This window comes from Ostrea edulis, chromosome 1 (assembly GCF_947568905.1).
Source record: "Ostrea edulis chromosome 1, xbOstEdul1.1, whole genome shotgun sequence".
In the NCBI taxonomy this organism is placed as follows: Eukaryota; Metazoa; Mollusca; class Bivalvia; order Ostreida; family Ostreidae; genus Ostrea; species Ostrea edulis.
In genome coordinates, this window is record NC_079164.1 from 88,359,391 (window position 1) to 88,382,841 (window position 23,451).

Sequence of the window (23,451 nt, forward strand, 5' to 3'; positions counted from 1 at the left end):
GCAGATACAGCTTATAGACATAGTATACAAGGTAATAAATATGAAATCATATAAATGTCAAGAAAGAATAGAAATTGTGCTTATACATTGGTAGTTCTAATTCAAAGGAATTCTTAATATACCCAAGTTACATGATTCCTTTACATTATGTGAGCTATCAATGATAGCTGAAGTCTATGTTGGCATACATGTATTCATAACAATTATTTCTCCATCACGTGAATTTCGACATCTTTAAATTTGATATTGTACACATTACGCAAAGCGATGAGTTTCCTTCAGCATAAGGCGTTAGGTGCGTAGGCAGTTCTAATTTAAAGGAAATCAATCGGTCAACGATGTTAAGACAATTGCTTTGTGGTAGCGTCAAATTACAGGTGGTTACCACATATGAAGTTTCTCTTTCTTAAAACTATTCATAAAGATCCCCAAAGATTCACAACAGGAGGGGATTTCTACTCATTTATAAGAGCCGGTATACACATGCATTTTTAGAGATTTGACGTTTACATATAGATATTTTGTAATTTAGAGTGTTTCTTGTGTCGTAATTTTACCTGAAAAATTATTTAATTCTTGCTCACTTAATGCATTCAATTTTTTTTATTCGTGTTGTTTTTTTGCCTAAAGTGAACCGGTTGGTTTTCAAATAAATAGATTCTCTCGATACTAAAAATTCATCTTGTAACTATTCTTCCTGTAATTAGTAGAATTTTTTTCTTCTAATTTTGCAGATTGGTTTTGATTTTTACATCCTTCCTGATCGAGGCAACTCTAGATATCTTTTTTCACAACTCCAACATTCTATTAGTTTGAGAATTAGTGATCTAGAATTCCATGACTTCAGAAAATTATAGAATAACGCAATATATAAAAATAGTTTTAATACATATTTAAGAATTTGATAAATAAATTTTAAGATTACATAACTGTATACTACTTGAAGATAAGAATAACAAATGATTTGGAAATGAGAGAAAATTAGATAAAAATGCAGGACGTCAGGAATATACACGACTAAAATACATTATACTTTGAGTCGAAATACCTCGAGAACTTGAAACATTCCATCACATGTTTAGAGTTTTCTGTCTAACAAGAAACTTTAGCAATGAAAATTATTGAACAAATTCGAACAATTTGAGAAATATTTGAACATATGAGAACTCTTTACAAATCTAAGAACACGAGAAATATTTTAAAGATTAGAATGGATAGAAATTATTTGAACTGATGAGAATTTTTTAGAGTTTGATAAATCTTTATTGGGATTACATGACTGAAATGTTAGATGATCGAGAAGTTGATAATGCAAATATATTTGAGATGATTTAAAATAGAAAATGCATGTACACAGGAACAGACACGTCTAACACACTCTAACTGAGTCATGAAAACTTGAGCACTTCATTAATGATTTATAAGATTTTATGATTGAAAACTGTGATACTTCAGCAATTAGAATATACGATATTTTTGTTATATGAGATTCATATAAAAAAAAACAAAAATTGAGAAATATTTCAAACATAGGATACATATTTGAGATTTTGAGACCTTCAATAATCTATTATAATTCATTTTGAAATAACATGACAGAGAACAATTTGAAGATAAGAAATCCATATGAGAATAGTTTAAGCACATGATGAATAACTCATTTAAAAAACCTTTTGACAAACAGTATACAAATGTGATCCACAGTCAAAAACTAGTGTGAAATGAACGGCCTGATAATTGGTAAGATATACGTCAGGCAACATTTGACCCATTGATAGGTGGAATAATATACCATTCTCAATTTTACAAGGTGGTCGTTATCAAAGTTTTGAAAAGTTTTGAAATATATTCATATAATATCAAGAGGAAAACGAAATGAGCTTCGTGTTCCTTTTATTCTTTCATGAGAAAACAAATTACTCATTTACAAGATATGGCCTTAATTCAATATTGGGACTGCATTTTTAAGCGTTACGTACATGTTTCTTCTTTTAGATTTGATAAACTCTCTATGAACTCATTTATATTGTTGTACCATAATTGACTTATTATTGCATAATGAATCACCATTAATGATTGCTCATTCAGACATTTACTCTTTTGAGGTCACCCTAGCTAAGCTTTTCCGAACCCATCTATCAGTACTATCAATACTTTGATCGTGCTTTGTATTGTACTTGCATATAAATACTTGATGGAATTAAAGTATCGTGTACATAAATACAAAGTAATTTAAAAACTAAACACTAACTTTCACAGTTATTGTTCTTTACCATTGCATGTATTTCAGAATTAGACAGAAAGAAAATTCATATAGGTTTTAGATACAGGCTATGAAAGCAAAATAAACCATGAAGAGAGTTATAAAGATCATGAGGGTGAAATTGATCAGAAAAACGTGTAACCAGTTGAAGTGTAAGAAATCAGTGACAAGAGGTCAAATATTTATATACATGTAGATTATTTACAAATGTACAAGAAAAAAAAAAAAGAAATTTAGATTATGCAAAAACTTAGAAGTGAACGTGAGTATGCAACGCTAAATTACAGATTTTTCAGGAAAGAATTGTGTTGGTTTTCAGTTTAAATTAAAAGCCAATGTCAATAGTGACTATTTTTAAGATTAAAAAAATGGCAAGGAATGTTAGATGATGTACGGAGGTATTAATGAGAGGAACAGACATAGTTCTTCAGTAGCCAATACAGAACTTTGCATCTGCCTTTCATTTATACAGGTGCACTGTAAGATATTATTAGTTACACAGTTAGTTAGTGACCTGATACGGAAAAATACATGGTATGAAAAGAAAACCCGTATCGGGCGAGGCGAAGCCTGTGTAACGAATTTATCACATCGAAGACCTCTAATTGTATATGTGGGGGTCTATATCATACAACTTATCGGCTGCAAGTCGAACCTACAATAAATTACTCGCTTAATACGGATTTTTCTCGCATGATACGTTTTTTTCCACAGCGTCATGTGACCAAGATCTGACCAATTATATTTCAACAATTTTGTCAGAGGCGTGATAATAAGTATACTTGCGCATCTCTGAAATAACTTTTCAAATTGTCATGTAGATGGCTTATTCAATTTTTGTGTAAACATTTATAATAATGTTTGTAATTGATATTGTCTATTGTGTAATATTGATTGTAATAAATAATTATAATGATACAATGTTTCTTTAATAAAATTGAGTAACCGATACAGAACTTTTGTCTCTGCATTTTCATTTATACAGATTTGATGAGATAGGGCTACTCCGTTCAACATGAGAACAAGGTTTACTTGTATTGATCAAGTATATATGCATATCACGCATTGTGCCATATCTGACTTAAAATACTTCTTTCTCAATTCATCATTTGAACAATTCTGAAGTCCAAATCAGTTATGGCTGATATTGTTGCTAATTCTAAGCACTTTTCATCAAGAAAGTAGTTTCCTTTATAAATTCGTTTAATTTGTAAATCATTTTACATCAAGGATGTATATTTTTTTTATTGCAATGTTCTCTATGACTACTTATGTCACAGGTCCTCAGAGATGACCTTAAAACGGATGTCCCATGTCGCAGTAGATGTCGCACGCTTTAGATCCTTCACTGCTCAATGGCTATAAGCGTCATGCAAAGGCCTAAATTTGTAACTCTTCATCGGTCTTGGAGACGTCTCCATATGAGTGAAAAATTCTTGCGAGAGACGTTATACAAGATACAATGAATCAATGCAATTATTATGACTGCAAAAATGTCAACTGCAAGAGCACATACTGTAGATCATTCCTAAATCGGTCATAAAACCTTCTAGTATTGAAATGTTGAATTCTAAAAGAGGTCATGGGAATGCTTAAACATTTAAGCTATAGAAAGGTCAATAGTTTATCTTTGCTGAATATCTCTTAAAAATCGGGAAGGGAGGCGGTAAGATTACAAAATTTGGAATTGTTTCAAATTTCACCCCATTTAGTATATTCGTTTCTATTTATTTTAATTACAGGGTCACATCATCCCTGTTTTTTTCCGTAGATTCTTTTTGAATTTCTAATTTTAAGTTGATTTTTTAACTGTGTGTGTTCAACTTACATAACTATAAGACAAACAATATTTGTTTGGCATTTTTTGAATTTGAGGAGATTTCAATATAATTTTCCCTCCAAAATTAGCATGATTACTTATGTTGATTTTCATTATGTTTTAAGATAAAGTCCAATAAAAAAACAAAACTTAGGAAAATTGAATAAGTCATTTTAGGAGCTAGCTATCAGTAATTACCTTAAATGGGAACAAGTTTATTATATCAATGAAGAGACTTACCTTTGAAGAGATGATCTAGGATTGTTGTTAACAAATCAGTTGGATTTGAAAATATATCTACAAAATAATAGGATGTAAAGAGATATAAGGTTGATTTTATCTTTAATTGAATATATAAAATGATTGAACTTCGAATACCAATTAATCATCATTATCAAATCGTGTCTAATTACGCAAGCTTTTTATTACAAAAATATAAACAATTGAAACAAGGGGTGTTTGTGAAACACTGATGTCCCGTACGGCAGCAAAGTAATTCTGGTACCCAAAAGAAAGGTCTTGTCATAAGAAATACACAAGTGATATATTAAAACCCTCTTACTAGCCATTCAAAAGTTATGTCCTTGGTTGAATTATTTCAAACGTAGGTCAAACTCCAAAGTCATCAGATCAAAAATGTTGGAACCAAAGAGAGGTCTTGTCAAAAGAAATACATATGTGAAATTCCTATCACGATTTTGGCGGACAGACAAACAGGCAGACCAAAATTATATGTCCCAGAATATCCTATTACGGAGGCATAAAAAGTAGATTACATTAGATTTCCCTTTGTATAAGTGACACGCTATCATATTATTTACCAAATTACCAAATCAAGATGCGCTTTTCTTATCCTAGGTGGAGCCAATTTGTGATAAAGAGCTCGACTACAGAAATACTTTTAATTTTAGAAGAGACACCTTAACATATGAACCATTGTTTTGCATGAATTGATGACTGCTGAATATAAAACAATAATGACATGTACTACATATTGCAAGATACGCAATATTTACCACGTTTAAGTTTTGATTGTAGTTAATTATTTACATAACGGAATCTGGCGTGATTGTTGCGTTGTATTTAGCCGTGGAAAACAAACGAATTCCAACTTTTAGAAAGTAATTGCACATAATAACTTACCTTCAACTTTGTCTATAATACTTCTGTCAGAATTTTGGTCGAACACGGGTCCAAACAGGTCTAAATATAATCAAAGCACTTTAAAGTATATGAGTGTTTAAAATACATATATGACCTATGACTATTCATTTTAGCAAGAGTATATTATTCCACACAATTGATTGTATAATGGTGATGTTGTAGTTATATTTCAACTGACAACTCAACTGTTTGACAAATGGGATGATTTCAGCTTCTCCGTCTTCAACTTCCCATAGTTATGTAGCAATATTCCATTATCACCTGCAATTGGTGTTTATTTCTCTCAACTGATTCGATACGCAAGAGCTTGTTCTGCGTATAGTCAGTTTTTAAATCGAGGCAAGCTACTGACAAACAAGTTGATGGTACAGGGGTTTCAACAGTCTCGCAAATTCTATAGTCTTTATAACGATCTATTTCGTCAGTACAACCTTCATTGGGTCAAATGCTGTCTGACGTGTTTCATACTGATTGTTAGGCCGTTCTTGGTACACTGATTTTGAATAAGGATAACTCCGTTTGCCTGATCAGGATATAGGGCTCAAGGCGGCTGTGACCGGTTGACAGGGGATGCTTACTCCACCTGGTCACACCAGAGGTGGGATCAGGTGCCTAAAGGGGGGGGGGGGGGTGTTAAGCACCCCCTGTCGACCAGTCACACCCGCCGTGAGCCCTATATCCCGATCATGCAATTGGAGTTATCCGCAGTCAAAATCAGTGTGCCAAGAACGGAATAACAATCAGTATGAAACACGTCAGACAGCATTTGATCCAATGATAGGTTGTATTGACGAACTAGATCGTTATAACGACCATAGAATTTGCGAAATGCTTACTTCAATCGAGACTGTTGAAACCCCTGTACCATCAACTTGTTTGTCAGTAGCTTACCTCGATATAAAAACTGACTAAACGCAAAACAAGCTGTTGCATATCGAATCAGTTGAGATATATAAGCACCATCTGCAGGTGATAATGGAATATTGCTACATAAATATGGGAAGCTGACGATGGAGAAGCTGAAATCATCCTGTTTGTCATACAGTTGAGTTGTCAGTTTGCCGGTAATGTTTACTCCCAATAAGATATCTAAGTATGAAGCAGAAGTGGACGACTCTTTGGTGTCCTTTATTTCGAGCTCACAGGGATATATCATATCGACATATGAATGAAAGTTATTATTGTTAATAGACAGAACGTCATCGATTTATCGAAATGTTGAGTTGAAGGCCACAGCGAGAAAATTTTTTCTTCTCACGTAGAAGTATTGGAATAAAATCTGCTTCGTATAAATATAAAAACAGGTCAGCTAACAAAGTAACACAATTCGTGCCCTTGGGAATTCCAACAGACTGTTGGAAGACCTGATCACCAACGACAACGAAGATATTGTCAATGAGGAACTCTAGCATATTTTTATTTCAACTTCAGAGTACTTGTGCGTGGAATCAGAGTGGTGTTTAATAAAGTAAGTTTTTGAATGACTAATCACTAGATTTGAATATTTCGGTTTTCCATTTTTGTTGAAGAAGCAACTGTCTATGATGTCAAAAAGTCTAGTCTTTAATTTATCGTGAGGAATGTTCGTGTATAGTGTTCAAAAGTCATAGGTTTTAATGTTATTTATTTGGGAAAAATTCTGCGATTTTACTAATGTTTACTAAAAGTTCTTTAGAATTTTGTAGAATCCACTTCTGATATATGTAGTCGCACAGTAAGTTTGAAGTTTATCCTTCACAGCTGTTAATATTTTCGTCAGGAGCAAAGATAGGGGCTTGGTAGAACATTTACTGGATCCAGCAATGTATCTTTGTTTGTAAAGGTTTTTATGTAGTTTAGGAATCCAGTATAGGTACGATAACTCATATTCATTCAACCCATTGACTGGGATATTAAATATGTCTAAATCTGAAGCATGGTTTTGAAGAATTTCATCTTTTGAAAAGGTAGTTGGAGTACAAGTACGATTACTAATTATGATCCTATGATTTCGCTACAAAATTATTTCTTAAACCTTGAAAGATGTATCTATCACTCTATGATGATTGATTAAAAGCATGTTTATCTTACATACAACATCTATCAAGGTTTGATTTATAACATGGTAAATATCAAATCTTTAATTATTTCCACTTACCATGCAGAAGTTTACCAAACTTTACAGCCTGTGAATTATCACATGGTTGATCATCTGGAATTTAAAAAATCGGATAATTTTACTGTTTACAAGAAAGTAAAAATATAAGTCGACGTTTGAATGACAGGAATTCAACATTTAAACGCCAATCTCTTATATTAACACCATAGACTTCTATCAAAATTGTACATTATATATTCTGGACAAGGATTCTTTGTAAAACATTGTCCCTCTAGGTTTCTTCAACAATATATGTATTAATGAATTTGGTGATATTTTGTGTGAATTGTTGCGTAACACATGTACATGGTGGTATTTCTTGTCACTGATGCAATCGATAGATCTTTAAACAGTGTTAAACACGCGTATAACAACACCACATAAATTATATGAGCCTCGCATAGGTTTCAACTAATGCTTTACTCTCTTTGCATTCTGGTGTCATCTTTAACTTTGGATAATAAAATGTATTTGATTGCATTACTCCACCATGCAGGGATACTGAAAGCACTTCATTAACATACATGTATATACATGCAGTTGATGTTGTGTAGTTATTGCCACTTAATGAAACGACTAATAACCCTTCCTTTCTCCTTATATATGCTTTTACGGAATCCTTTTCAAGCAAAGCTTGTTGAAGTCCAGTCTCTACCCCCTGTTTACTTGTTTACAAACGAAAGAAACTTAATAATGATATATGATTTGAAGAGGATTATTTGAGAAGTTGACAAAGTTGTCAGCAAAGTTATTGTTGGTCAAAAGGGAAATACAAAATAAACCTTTCAATGATTGAGGTGAAGTCACTCTGAGATACACTTAAAAACGATCGCCTGGATTGAACAGAGTTCAAAAAATATCCTGATGATTTTATAATATGTATGAAAAGGTGAAGATAACGAACAGCGATTACTCTCATAAATCGCATAAAGATACAAAATTAAAAGTAAGGCAAACACGGACGCATCTCCGGTTGGCCGGTTACAACCATCTTGAAACCTCTATTTTGATCAGGTAATAGTACTAGTAGGCTTCAGGGTCTGTATATCATTGTTTATATATCTACCATTATGTTTAAATTAAAGATTTGTTGTATACTGAAGAATGACAACTTCATGATAAAAAGATCACTTACGTAAAACTGGAGAAGGGAGATTTATTTCGGGAAAGAATCCAATACGTCCAATACTCACTAAGAAAAATGGGAAAATCACAAATTAGTCCAGAAGATATTGAAGATTGAAACAAAATCCTAATACAATTACACACCAGCTACGTTGAATCTATGAATGTATCAGAATTAGGTTTTCATAAAAATACAAACGAAGTTGACGCCGTTTCCTTAATCCAGGGTGAAATCCATTAATGATGTGAATTTTCTCAAAACATTCAAACGTAGCCGCGGAGCAAACCAGACCAGTCATAAACATCTTTTGTGGTCCATATGCTGCATGTACATCAATGTCAAGTATCAGGATTTTATCATCCTCTAAATCCACTTCTACTTGATGTTGGCCTGAATAAGATTTCATAATAAAATTAATCAATCTTCTGTTGAAGTTTTACAAGCATGCTGCATTTAAAAAACAATACCCCCCCCCCCCCCACAAATCTGCAAATGCGTAAAACGTTTTTTTATTTTTTAATCTAAATTTCCATTCTAGAATCCACTTCTTTACCATCTAGTAAACCTTGCATAAATTCCGAAGGTATGAAATTATTTTGCCGTGACTGCTTGGAAACGAAAGGACCTAAGAATTAAGCAGCTATTTCACTAACAGATCGTAGATCGTAACGTAGACGTAAACGTAGCACGTACGACCGTTTTACTAAAAGTTACGACTTGCGATTTGCGACCAATATTGATCGTAAAACAACTAGTGATCTAGGCCTGTCATAAGTGCTCCTACGTTCTGGTCCTTTCAGACAGGTCTGTGGTATAATTTTATTTAAATAAAGGAATGATTTACAGTAACTGCCCAAAAGACAAAATAACTTGTCACAAGAAACGCATGCATGATGTATCATTCACCATACAAAAGTGATAAGCAAAGTCACAATTTTAGTAAAAATTCTTAATTTGTGTCAAACACTAAGGTCAAGTTCACAAGGTCAAACATCATGGCATCAAATGAAAATTCGTTCCATAAAGAATCTATAAAAGAAACATGAAAGGCCTATGTACACATATGATGATCACGTTCATAAACTCGCGAGCCATCTAGTGTTAATTCAGATAATGTATCTTTTTGCACGCCATCTAGCGTCAATTCAGTTTAATGACTGTTGGTTTCTGCATCGGTGATCGTTGGTTTTGCAACAGAGTCTGTTGATTTTATTACAAGCTGGTTTGTTTTGCTTTCGGTATGCTTTTGAAAATCAATTGTTCGATTTGTATTAACGTCTTTTTTATCCCTTTCCGCCGCCTGTAAACCTCCGAGTTCCTAGAAGGTCAAACGGACATCACATCTGTACGTGCTACCATTACGACATGTTTCGTGAAATGCTCGTATACATACGTATGTGCAATTCAAAGTTATCGTACATTTACGATCTACGATTAGTTTGTGAAACGGGCACCGGGATATACATGCATATGAACATTGTATATATGATAGCATCGCCGACTTCTGATTGATAATTTAAATCTCGTTTTGTTGTGATTGAAAACATTTGACACTGCTTGCTGCTCACAGTATGTACATACTAAACGCTCAGTAGTGCTAAACTATATGATTCAATACGCCAGTGGTTATATCTCACCTGATATTTCACTTAAGACAGAATTCTTGTTAATGTATAAAGTGAACGACCCCGTTTCCTCACTATAACGACTTCCTACTGTAATCCAGTATTTCTTTAATTCATCACGAACAGGCATGTGACAAGTGAATCCCATACAGTCAAAGTGTGCTTTACACACACTTTCATGGTCTTCGGGTAACACATTGACCAAACCAGGACACCCTTAATATCACCAAAAAAAAATGACTTTGAATTAAAAACTGTGCATATTTTATTTCATGAGTGATGCATTTGTAAACGTGAAATTGCAGAAAATGTTTTTTTTTTTTACTTTAAGCTCACTTTTTGATAAATCCTGTAGAAAAGACTTCATCAAACGCAGGCGCTGATAAGACGGAAGAAGTTCAAAGTTCAAATTGTCACCTATTGACCCCTTCGTATCGTCATTAATCGTGTCATTTGCAGTGTTTATTGCCGCATCAATAAGAAATCCCGCAATGTGAGTTTTGAAAGCTTCGAGAAGGTTTGACTGATGGCTGCTGTGGTTCCTAAAGTATTTATAAACATTCATAATATTCTTCCAGTGTATAATGAAATAAGTAAATAAAATATACTAACAAAAATAATAACACCAACTTATCTTCACTTCTAAAGAACAAAAGACCCACAGGACTTTTCGGTCACCTGAGTATTAGTTAAAAGTATCGTTACCTCCAAGGGCTAGGAAATCTACAGAAAATATCCTGTTCTGAATATCTAAGGCAAATTCTAATGTTCAGCAACAGTATAAAACAAGAAGTGTTCTTAAAACTTAAATGCTCCCGAAAGTGTATATACCGATGAAAGACTTTACATGATATAATGTATGTACCATTAACACGATATGACTAATTTGGACCCGTCCTAGAGTCAAAACGAAATTCACAATTTTGGTAAATCCTATTCTTATCCTAAATATGCATTAGTTTTTATACCGTATCAGACATATTAAAGGAGTTATTCAAATTACAAAGACAATAATCACTATAATAATTTTCGCCTCATCCTGGAAATAAAATTCTACCCCTGGGATCATGAAATATATAATTTTAGTAAAGGATTACCCAATCATTCAAAATATATATTTAGCTTCAATTTAGTGTTAATAATTAAACATTAACGAAGATAGTATATAAATGTTTTACATATATACATATATACTATGTACTCCAAGTCTTACCCCACCCTGATGTTAAAGACCCATCTCATGACCGTTCGGTCAGTGAAAATGTAGGCGGAGCCTAATCTAAACAGATGTTATTTACCTGGAGTGGCCAGGGTCTACCAAGGTGTTAATTGCTATATCCCATGGCACTCAAAGAAATACACAGAGGCAGAACATGGTAGAAATCTACCTGTCCCTACTTTTTTTTTTTTTTTTTTATAGTTTTGATATACACAGGACCTGTCTCAGTGACCTCTGCAGAGTTTCTGTGGTCATAGTGTTTGAATAATGGTTGTATTCCTAACGGTAGCTGAAACGCTTTCTACACCCACCCCTCTTTCTCTCTCTCTGTCATTGACTCAATGAATAATTTCTGCTATAATTATAGAGGTATCATAAATTGATGACATAAATCATTTCAATAGGTTACAAGTTTTAAAACTTATTCTATTAATTATTGTTTGATTTCTGATTGTGTAATTTGTAATACATGTACAGGTATATAGAGGGGGGAAATTACAATTATATTGAAATTGCATTGTGTAGGGGACTTTTTAAAAACAATTGAATTACAAGAAAATAGCAGTTGTGGACAGGTAATTTGCTATCAAAACTCAGGTATACTGGGCTTCCTCAAGATCTAAAGAATGCCTGTAGATACTGGCTGTTATTGTTATCAAAACACCTCTCTGGGGTAGCCCCAGACCACAGTGTCTGCAGATGTCACTCCACCTGAGATCTATTGTTAAATGTTTGATTGGCAGGCAGATTACAATTTGGGGGTGGCAACTTAAAATTGGGTCTTTAAATTTAAAACTTATACGGAACCAATTTTGATGCACCAGATGCGCATTTCGACAAACAATGTCTCTTCATTGATGATCAAGCCGAATGTTTGAAAAATCGAAATAACAATAAACTTGTAGGAGCTAAAAGGAAAACTAGAGTGCCAAAAAACTGGACCCTAATTCGTCCAAGGATAAGAGCTATGCCTGAGGGAGATAATCCTTAATTTTGAAATGAATTTCTAAATTTTATTGCAGCAATTAAATATGCATCGAACCTCAAACTCAAAGATCATGGGATTTACAATTTTGATAGAGACGTCCCTCCTCTACATGTCTATGTATTTAGTTTTTCTTGTAAAGGTGCAGTTCTTGGGAAGATTTAAAAAAGTATTTCCAATGTTTGATAGTTACCCTAATCGTAGGGTCCAGAAACCCTGAAATTCAAAACTTATGTCACCATGTCCTAAATATGTTTCATACCAAATTTGAAAATAATGGAATAGTGGTTATCAACAGGAAGTTAAAAATGTTCAATTGGGAACATATTTAATCACTGACCATTTTGGATCCACCCTGATACCAAAACCCGTCTCACTGGGATCATGAAATGTGCAGTTTTGGTAGAGGACTACTTGTTCATTCTTAACATCTATTTAGCTTCAATTTAGAATCAATAACACTAAAGATTTTTACACAAAAACACTATATACATGTACCAAGTTTGACCCCACCCTGGATTCATAACCCATATCCCGGGGATCATAAAATTCACAATTCTTCTTGAGGCTTTCCTGCTCTATATTGCTATGCATGTGCGGTTACAGAGAAAAAATCTTTTGAAAATCAGTCAATATTGGCGGGTTTTGCCTCTCCTTTTAAGCCCCATGGATACAGGAGTCCTGGAATTTACAATATCCCTCTGTCCCAAAGGTGCTTCATGCCACATTTGAAGAAGAATTAGACTAGTAGTTATGAAGACGAAATCAACGCACGACAGACACTAACAGTTACAATCGGGTATACTCGGGTGCCTCATGTGACCTAAAATCGTAGAGGAAAGTCGATCGCATTCCTACAGTAGTTGTGCATCCTTCGTTCTTGAATATCAAAGTGTAAAGTGAATTTTGCATATTGCAGCACTAAATCATTACTTGTACCGTGATTTAATTAATTTTGGTCCGTATTTACATAAGTATTATACACATGTAAAGCTTATTACGGACATATCATAATCATTCTTATGGAAATGTTTTGAGGAATATCATTTGATTTAGATGCGGGGCCGAATTTGGTATCAAACGTACCATGTCCTTTACAAGCACACCGTTTTGCAATTAAAACTTCGTTGTTTCTCCAATTTTTAGCTTTAAGGATCTTGATATAATCATCTTGTACAGAGGCAATCTAAAAGTTTGGACTCAAACTGCAAGCATGAAAACTTATAACTCAACACACCTAAACAAAGTGAACCTACTATGGCCTTAAAAGCAAGAACCATGAATTTAAATCGTCAAAATTACTATTATGTGGTTGAAATACATCATATCACATACCTCATATATTCCTCCAACCCAGGTAGCATGCGTTCTGTGTCTGTTGTATCATTTTCCGTAGATAGAGATATATGGTTTATGGTTCCCCATGATTTGTGTTTGACAAAGTTGTCGATATTTATTGCAGTTCCCTGTCTATGAACGTTCGACTGTTTTTTCGAGGGCTGATTTGAGAAGTCACCTTCATGGACCACGTGACCCTTCTGTTCATACGAATAGTCATTGCAAAGTTGTCTCCATTCTGGAGATGGAAATGGTTGTTGTAAAAATGAAATAGGATCAACATACACATATTCTACTTCGTTGTACATATTTCGTTGTTGAATGGCTAATTTGATAGTCATATGATTGCAAATAGAATCTTTTGTTGCCTTTGCCATGAAATCTCCAGACTGGACAATTGTGGGAAAATCTTCGCGCAAAGTATCTTTAATGGAATGTATGTTTTTTATTACCAAAGTGAACATTCTCATATTTGTAGACTCTGGAATAAGGGATACAGTTGAATTATCAAGTCTGATCGCATAACCGCTGAGGGGGTAAACAACCTGTAAAAATTCAAATATCAACTCAAAATATAAACTGAACTATTTATCTGTTCATAGTCAAGAAAACGATATGATTAGTATTTAACTATGTAACCAACATAATAATCATGCTGATTACATAGTTTCTCATTTATTTTACGATGGTTATAGCAGAGATCAAAGGAATTACGCGGCCATTATTCTGCAATATACTTTTATATGTAATAACTAATTAAAAGAAAATTGATAAACATTTCACTTGCATTTTATATCTTGTTAATTCAACAATAAAGTCGATAACTGATGAATATATTTTGTAATCATATTGAATGTTAATCAATGAAAGGTGAATATAACAAACAGTGATCAATCTCATAAATCCTATAAGCAATACAAAATAGATAGTTGGGCAAACACGGACCCCTGGATATACCAGAGGTGGAATCGGGTGCTTAGGAGGAGTAAACATCCCCTGTCGACCGGTCACACCCGCCGTGGTCCCTATATCTTGATCAGGTAAATGAAGTTATCCGTAGTCAAAATCAGTGTGCCACGAACGGTCTAACAATCAGTATGAAACATGTCAGACAGCATTTGATCCAATGATAGGTTGTATTGGCAAACTAGATCGTTATAACGACCATATAATTTGCGAAATGCTAACTTTAAATTAGATTGTTGAAACCCCATGTACCATCAACTTGTTTGTAAGCAGCTTGCATCGATTTTAAAACATACCATACGCAGAACAAGTTCTTGTGTATCGAATCAGTTGAGAGATATAAACTTTATATGCAGGTGATCATGGAATTTTGGCACATAATTGTGTGAAGTTGGCGATGGAGAAGCTGAAATCATCCCGTTTGTCATAAAGTTGAGTTGTTAGTTTACCGTTAGTATCTATTTCCAATAAGATATTTAAGTATGAAGCAGAAGTGGAAGACCCTGTGGTGTCTTTTATTTCCAGCTCTCAGGGATGCATTGAATCGACATATGAATGAAATGTATTATTAAGATCCCCTTGCTAAAGACCGAAAGCGCCGAGCATATGCCTAACGTTTTGCAGCCCCTTGCCGACAAAGGTGACGTCTCTATATTCATAAGTGAAATATTCTCGAGCAGGATGTTAAATAATATGCAAATTAAATACTTTAAATATTTTTCCAAATAGTCTACATACAGTATACCCTACTATCTCACATTTTCGTCAGCCAAAACACATAGACCAACAAAAAAAGTGGATGATGCCATTATTATATATTTTGCAGTTATTAGAATTCTTCTCAAAGTAAAACTAAACTGAAATGTGTACACAAAAATGGGCAGTGGAGTGTTTTAGAACCCTGACTGAGCTCCAGTGTTGAAACCAAGCAAACAAACAAAACGATGACAATCTCTTCCACGACTCATATTGTACATACTTTTTCCTTCATCCATTCACTCATTTTGTGGATAACATAATAAGAAAAATATCCAGTAACAAAAAGTACTTGTGTTTACCAAGATTTTTTTCTTCCTGGTCACACGTTAGAATAATGGCAAATTAGATGTACATATTTACAAAAAAATACCGAGATAGTGGAATCTTAGAATTCACCTGACAATGTTTAAAGAAAGTGTATGTATTTTGCAGGGATGATTTAAGACTGCATCTGCTTTTGATTGTCATGGAAATTATGAAATGTCTTGCACATGTTGTTTGTTCGTTTGTTTTACGCCCCTTTGAGAATTTCTCACTCAGTATCTAGTATTGGAATCACGATTTCGCCTCTGATCCCGTCACGGTTTAAATATTTAGTATGTCTTACAAGATATCGTTTTCTCCCTTAACTTTGACAATTTCCAGTTAACTATCAGATAGTGAGTTCTGGTACGCTTTTGAAAGAGGGATGTGGGGGGAAATGTCACATTTTGTCTGAAAATGTCTAACAAGCAAATATGTAGTTCCGCTCAATCTTCAGAATCGTGGTGCATTTATTCTTTAGCACAATCAGTATCTAAATTTAATACATCGGTTCTACCTTACATTTCCACTACATTTCATCACTGATATAGAAAGTGACCAGCCAATGAATCGATCTTTGCTTGAAACAAGAAATCCATGTTTCAGAAACATGTATGCCTCCGTGATGCAAGGTTGAAAAGGGTTATACATATGTTTCATTTAGCTGATAGTCTTTCACTTTATCTTCATAAGAACGTCTCCCAAATCAGCACGAAAAAAGCGTAAATACTTTTTAAACAAAGGGTATTGAATATAAATTTGAGGCTTGCCCTTACGACATCAAAAACGATAGGAATCATACATGTAATCTCCTTAGGTTGGTTGGTTGATTGTATATTCTTTAACATCTCGTTCAAAACTTTTCTACTAGAAAAATTCGGTGTACTAAATTTGATGTCTGTCGAGGAAAGGGTTCTCAAGATATCGAGCAGAAAATATCTTATTATGCCCAGATTGGCCCTTGACCTTTGTCCTTGTTACCTCAAAATCAATAGGGTGGAGTTATCTATTCCTTAGGATATACGATGGTACCAAGTTTGGTATCAATTAATCAAATGATTCTGATAATATAGAGGAGACAATATATTACTATGTTCACTTTCGAGCCTTGACTATGAGAACCCAAAATGAATAGTGTTCATCTACTGCTTACGATGTACCAGTGTACCAAGTTTTTCAAGTAAAGGATTCTTAGATATTGAGTCGACAACACCTTCACATGTCCAGAGCGAACGAAACCTTAATCTTTTACCACAAAATGAATAGGGGTCATCTACTTCTTCAGATGTAGGGTTTTGGCTATATTTAGCTCTAAAACTTCATAGTTATTTCGGATTTCAAATATTTCAGTTGAGCATCACTGAAGAGACATTATTTGTCGAAATGCGCATCTGGTGCATCAAAATTGGTACCGTATAAGTTTTTCATGTACCAGTGTACTACAGTGTAAGTTTAATGTCGGTCAGTTAACAGGTTTTTAAGATAGTGAACGGACAATACTTGGTCTGCAGACCGACCGACAGATGCAAATGAATATGCCCCCTCTTTTTCAAGGGAGGGGGTGTATGAAAATAGCACACGGTGCATGTTATAATTAAGAAATACTAAATACTGGTACATTGTTCAGAAAAGTGGTGACCGAGATATTTGCGCACAACGTTCTGAAAAATAATCTAGAAATCTGGCAGACAGTTTTGAGACTTTGACCACCAATGATTTTAAACAATTTGCCCATGTGACGCATAATTATCGTTACCATTTTTCTGAAGAGTCCCCTATCGTTCCGATATTACATTTTGAGACGTCATCAGCTGTAGATTAAATCCCAGACATTTTGACCTATGTATGACGCTCAATAGCATTGAAAGTTGTTTATCGTTTCAATCTTACTGCGATAAAGGACCTCGCTTTTTTATGGTATCATCCGAAAGACCCACAACTCTCACTTCTTAATTCCTTTCGTTTAGTGAAAGCACAACATGTATATAATCTTGTGCCTGATGTTTGATGCTGCAAAAACACGAGAGAGGTTGCAAAAGGCAGCCTTTCAGTCACGAAGCTGACTACGGAGTCATCGCGACATATGGTTCATTTCATAACATATTGGTTATTGTATGGGGTTTTATCATGTCGAAATGTGTACAAAAGAGAAATAAGAAAGACGACGAACGGGGCTTTCGGATACAATGCTGTATTCGATTGTCATTTTCACGATTTTATGATAAAATTAACCATGATTTGATTGTTTACCTCATCTGAAGACTCCAAAATCAAATCTATACCATCCGATGCTCTTGCAGCATCAAACACTCCACAGCCACACTTGGGTTTGCATGTTGCTCTTTTTCTTGGGAACTTTCCATCTAATCTCATTCCGAATATCGTCTGAGTTTTGAATCTTGCAACCTCCATGCTAACGATTTTGAAGAATGAATTTTACGAAACATTGTTTATATATATATATATATATATATATATATATATATATATATATATATATAAGGAGGTTAAAAGTAGCAATTATTTAAGCATCTTTTCACAATTTCGTCAATACTACAAAATATATCATACAACTGGAATCAATTATTCTATGGATACTATTTCATCTGACTAGCATAAATTAATTGATTGTTGAAAAAGAAAGGGTTTAGTACTACTGAGTAGATATCATTGAAACTGTAATTAGTGAACAATTCGATGAATTAAAATGAAATACACTTGCAACTACAGTGAAACTTCTCTAAACCGGCCAGCTGTCGGACCGGAAAAAACGGCCGGTTTAGAGGGGTGGCCGGTATACCGAAAATTTAGCATTTAAAAACATTTCAGCTCAATTTTTATTAAATATTTCATTGACATACCACAAACCATATAATATGGTGTTCAAGGACTATTATTTCACTATTGGAAATAAAGCAAAATAATTTACTATCATGTTTATTTTCAATTTATAGCACTAAAACTAATTAAACATGAATAAACATTGACATGCATAGATAATGGAAAACAGTCAGTTTAAATAAAACTGTATTTGATATATGTATAGAAATTTGTAGACTAACAGCATTTATGTAGAATTTCGGCTTATGTTTTAATAAACAAAACAAACACATAGCCATTTGATTGCTGCAATTAATACACATAGTAGGTACAGAGTAGGTACTGCTCACTTTGATATGGGGATCTTTGATCAATTATCGGTGGAGATCAAACTAGTCCGCTTGTACCTACAGGTAATTATTACAAGAAAGAGCCTTGCTGCAATCATCTAATTTTAACCAAAAATTTATAACAGGATACATAAAGAAAACACAGAGGCCTATCATTGGAAGTCCTCTTACCTATAAAAACTCTGTTTACGTCCATTGCTTATATCGTTAACAAATTTGTTTTGACATTTTTGAAAAGTGCAGTAGTAAATATATAATTTTAATTTAGATGTTTCTTAGGAATTTTAAGTCTATTGAAAGCCCCCAAAAATCATTTATCTATTGAAAATTATCATTAACAGTCATGGGTTTGTTGTTTATGAACTACCGCTTATATCCATGGTGCAACAATATGGCGTATTGATTGTATTCATTCAATATGTGCATATCTGTTTATAACATTTCGTACAGAAATTTAAAAGGGTCACTTGGATTAGCCAAGCACCAATTAACACCCTGGACAGCACAGGTAAACTATAGAACGCATAGAGGCCACTCGTGTTTTTCACACCTCCGGTCGATAATTTCCCACCTGGCCGGTAGGTCAGTCATTTTTCACACCTGGCCAGTCTTAATCACCCCTCTGGCCAAAATTTTCTAGTCTTCAAATAGTGACCGGTATTATAAGGGTAATTTACACATGTTTGTTAACAATTGTACTTTAAAAAGTGGCCGATGTCCGGTTTTCAGGGGTGGCCGGTTTTGTGAGACTTTTTTTGTAAGGAAATGTTAAGGTTTCTGCCAGGACTTTGAAAATCGGCCGATATTCAGGGAGAACCGGTTTTCTGAGGGCCCGGTTTGGAGAAGTTTCACTGTATATCAAATGCGAGAACCCTATATTCTCTTGTTTGATTTCTTGATATAGCGACGCGAACTGCTTGAATTTCTCCGAAAAAGAAATCAAGGAAAGAAAAAATCAAATGACAATGCCTACAATGTAGGTCATTATAAGGGGTCGTGACTAAAGTTGTTAATGATTTAAAAATGTAAAATCGATATGTGTGAAATTTACTAACAATTTTTAAAAATTCAATCTGAATCTGAACTCAAGATAATGATATTCAGAGGGTAAAATATATATAATTATGATGCACATGCAGCATTAATTCGGTGAGAAATAAATGGACAATTACGATTTTGTCATGATGGAAAAGCCTTGTTTCGCTCCCGTCACAAAATCAAACAAACGATGGAAGGCGGATTTCAATGTTGAGGCTTTTGATTGGAATTCTCTCAGCAGTTGTTCAAATTGTATGGCTATTTGTGTCACTTCTTTGAATATTTGCTGTCGAAAACATTGAAGCATAGGAAATATTAATATATAATGTGAAAAATAAATGTTGTACATTGTATGTGTGTTTGTGATATATATATATATATATATATATATATATATATATATATATATAGAGAGAGAGAGAGAGAGAGAGAGAGAGAGAGAGAGTACAGACTAGACGAAATGACAAGCCATACAATAGTTTGCCTAGTAAAATATTAAATTTGAAGGATTTTCAATCGCTACATGTTTATACCTTTTTACGTCGCTCAGCTGTACTCCCTGTTGTTTGCACTGCAGTCCACATGTTATGTAGTGTTGTCAAGAAGTCTTCTACATCCTTGTCATTCATTGTCCAAAATGGATACTGTCCTATGAAAATGATAAATACACACGTGCATGTATATAATATTAAAATGCAAAGCGAGATGCCCGATTCTCAATTATTACAAATCATATACGATTATAGTTTTGCGTTGTTTATTTTATTTCGGTGCAATACACATTACCAAATTTTCAAAACCTGTCCATTGAACATTATCTGCTCATTTGTATACTATTAGATATTTTTATTGTCTATTTTTTACTTCCATTTACATTTACCTTTCGTATTGTACATCACATTTTGCAAAGCGTTTTTCACTTTGGTGAAGCTGTCGATACTTTGTCGCAATCTGAAATTCATAACCAGAATAACAATGAATATTCAATATTTGTATTCACCTGAGGATGGATGTTAAAATCCAGAAAGCGCTAGTGATTTAAATATATTTTGGAACTGCATATTTTCCTGCTTTTTTATTGAATTATTTTGACTGTGATATCAACTCTTTCTATTTGGATTATATATATATATATATATATATATATATATATATATATATATATATATACACACACACACATGTACCTAATCATTTCAATATCGAGACTGTTTAAAGTTTCAACAGGATCATCATAGAAATTCCAGGCTTTCTTAAGACCTTCAAACATGTTTTTCAATCCATCGTACGCTTCTGGAAGTGTACTGTTTAATGGCACGACAGTATACTGAAATAAATACGATTGTCAAATGAATATAAAAAAAAGAGTAATTATAGTGTAAGTTAATTCAAATTATTCATAGATACATGTATGGTTAGTATGCGAATAGTTCTAAAATATTTATCAGAATTACTTTTTCAAACAATGTCATATCTTCTGAGACATCTTTCATTAGAGATCTTGCTTCTAGAAGAGTGTCAATCAATGGCCGCACCTCCGTATTGGCTTCGTATTTGATAATTTTCCTAAGACTTTCCGACATCATTTTGCTATTACTCTGAAGCGATTCATGACAATTTTTAATCGCATTTGATATTTCATTTATCAAGTTTTCAAGTTTGTTTTCTGCAGAAGAACCGAATACTAGGTCATGAAGGTCGTTGACAGCGTCTTTCACTGGTTGGACGATTTCTTTTTGCGATTTATCATAATCGGTGAGCACGTCTTGTGCACTCGTATAACCATAATCCTGTGATATAGAAACATAGTTAACACATGAATGAAATAAATCTAAATTGATTGCAATAATTTAGAACTGTCTATGTTTTTCTTACACCCAGAAGATTCAAATTGTAATGCACTGCAGTCTTTTGGCAAATTTTCGATCCGTGACTCTGGAAGCGCTTATTAGCAAAGCCTGCATTTCCATTGGAATGGGAGTTTTGGTCTGCTTTGAAAGTCAAAACACTGTCCACCTGCGCTGTGAAAATAGAAGTTAGAAATACAGAAGTTTATTATAATTCACTTTCCAAATATAACATTAGAGTTATCTAGTTTTGAAGCTGGTTTAAAATTAATCCTACTCGTGTGGAAATGTGCGCTGCGATCTGCATCAAATCCAGATATTGATCCTGCATGAGAAGATCCTTGATATTTTTGCCAGTTATATGGAGATAGTTTCACATCAAAGTCATTGTTCTTTAAAAGATTGTCCACCGAACGTCGTCTTATTTGAGAAACAATCGGATATGTATACTTCTTTCTGTAAAATGTGGTGAAATGATTTTCAGACATACCTTTAATATAGACCTGTAACATGAATATAACGCTTTTAACTTTATATTTCTCTAACGTAAATTAAGAACAGAACCTATTAAATCAATTCAATTCATAAATGGGAACAATTATCTCTATGAATCTTAAAATATATATTGTGCTTATTTGAATTAAAATATATATGCTAGAACATTTTCACCACCGTCCCGTTTTATTTGCATCTATTTTCCACCTCATTTATGACCAATTCAAGCTTTGCAAGAAATGATATTAGGGGAAATTTGAAATAAGTCGTTTTTAATGCAAATAGAGAAAAACATGCCAGGAGATGGTGCAAATGAAAGAAACATATCAACAACAACAAAAAATACTCTAATATCATTTCTTCCTGTTCTTTTGTCAAGTTGTTACGATGTGGATGGTTTGAAAATACTTCAAAAGCGGTGTGTCGAACAATGTCTTCTTCATCAAATACGGACGCTTTCAAAAGGCTAGTTGCACTCTTAAGATGAAAAAAAATACCACATTTATTTGTTTAAACATGTTCGACAAACAATTAAAAATAGTTATATTTGAATGTAAAATACTAGTACATGTAGTTCAATGCAATTTGGCACACCTGTATACACTTGTAATGCCTCAAAGCATGTGACGCAGCTCGTCTCAGTGACGGCGCCCCCTCATCATGATTCATGTAAGACTTTAGGTAGGGTAGAGATTCCGGATGGGCAGCATTGCCGAGGGCGTGGATCAAGGTTCTCTTCAGTCTGACGTGGTTGTCTTCCATTTCGTATGATTTATGGATGGACCTCTTCTGTCTAGGCTTGTATATCTCTTGGAATTCGCCTTTATGAAAAAAAAACCCAATATTTCCATGGATTGCTTTTATTTTTACAATGATTCTTAAAATGTAAATGTATTTTCAGGCATTCAAATACAAAAATGTGATTTACAATGATAAACGACATGGTTTCTTAAGGAATGTAACAAAATTTCAGTCAGAAAATTCCGCCAAATGATATGACGTTATAATGAGGAATCGAGGATCACTAATTTTACACTCGAGTATACAAAATGCATGTTATTGTGGATTGTGTCTTGTAATGAAAATTCCTAACAGCCATCTTTAATTCTTCTTTTTGAATCCTGGCTTTTTATCCATGCCAAATTAGCCTAGTTGTTACGACGTTATAGCTTCGCAACTGAGAGCATGGATTTCAAT

At 33.8% G+C, this 23,451-nt stretch overlaps 1 protein-coding gene across 1 annotated transcript in view; it reads right to left on the bottom strand.

Annotated features, from left to right (window-relative positions):
- LOC125672615 (uncharacterized) overlaps window positions 1-23,289 on the bottom strand; it is a 42,448-nt gene extending 19,159 nt beyond the window's left edge. The window contains exons 1-17 of the mRNA XM_056144792.1: window positions 22,849-23,289; window positions 22,601-22,731; window positions 22,037-22,215; window positions 21,788-21,933; window positions 21,367-21,702; window positions 21,100-21,239; window positions 20,793-20,863; window positions 20,446-20,561; window positions 20,047-20,198; window positions 17,955-18,117; window positions 13,674-14,221; window positions 10,471-10,676; window positions 10,147-10,350; window positions 8,708-8,899; window positions 7,384-7,437; window positions 5,226-5,285; window positions 4,323-4,379 (exon numbers count right to left, since the gene is read on the bottom strand). Of these exons, the coding sequence (XP_056000767.1) occupies window positions 4,323-4,379; window positions 5,226-5,285; window positions 7,384-7,437; window positions 8,708-8,899; window positions 10,147-10,350; window positions 10,471-10,676; window positions 13,674-14,221; window positions 17,955-18,117; window positions 20,047-20,198; window positions 20,446-20,561; window positions 20,793-20,863; window positions 21,100-21,239; window positions 21,367-21,702; window positions 21,788-21,933; window positions 22,037-22,215; window positions 22,601-22,731; window positions 22,849-23,016 (2,923 nt within the window). The 5' untranslated portion in view covers window positions 23,017-23,289. The remainder of the gene's footprint in view (window positions 1-4,322; window positions 4,380-5,225; window positions 5,286-7,383; window positions 7,438-8,707; window positions 8,900-10,146; window positions 10,351-10,470; window positions 10,677-13,673; window positions 14,222-17,954; window positions 18,118-20,046; window positions 20,199-20,445; window positions 20,562-20,792; window positions 20,864-21,099; window positions 21,240-21,366; window positions 21,703-21,787; window positions 21,934-22,036; window positions 22,216-22,600; window positions 22,732-22,848) is intronic.
- Between the last annotated feature and the right edge of the window lie 162 nt (window positions 23,290-23,451).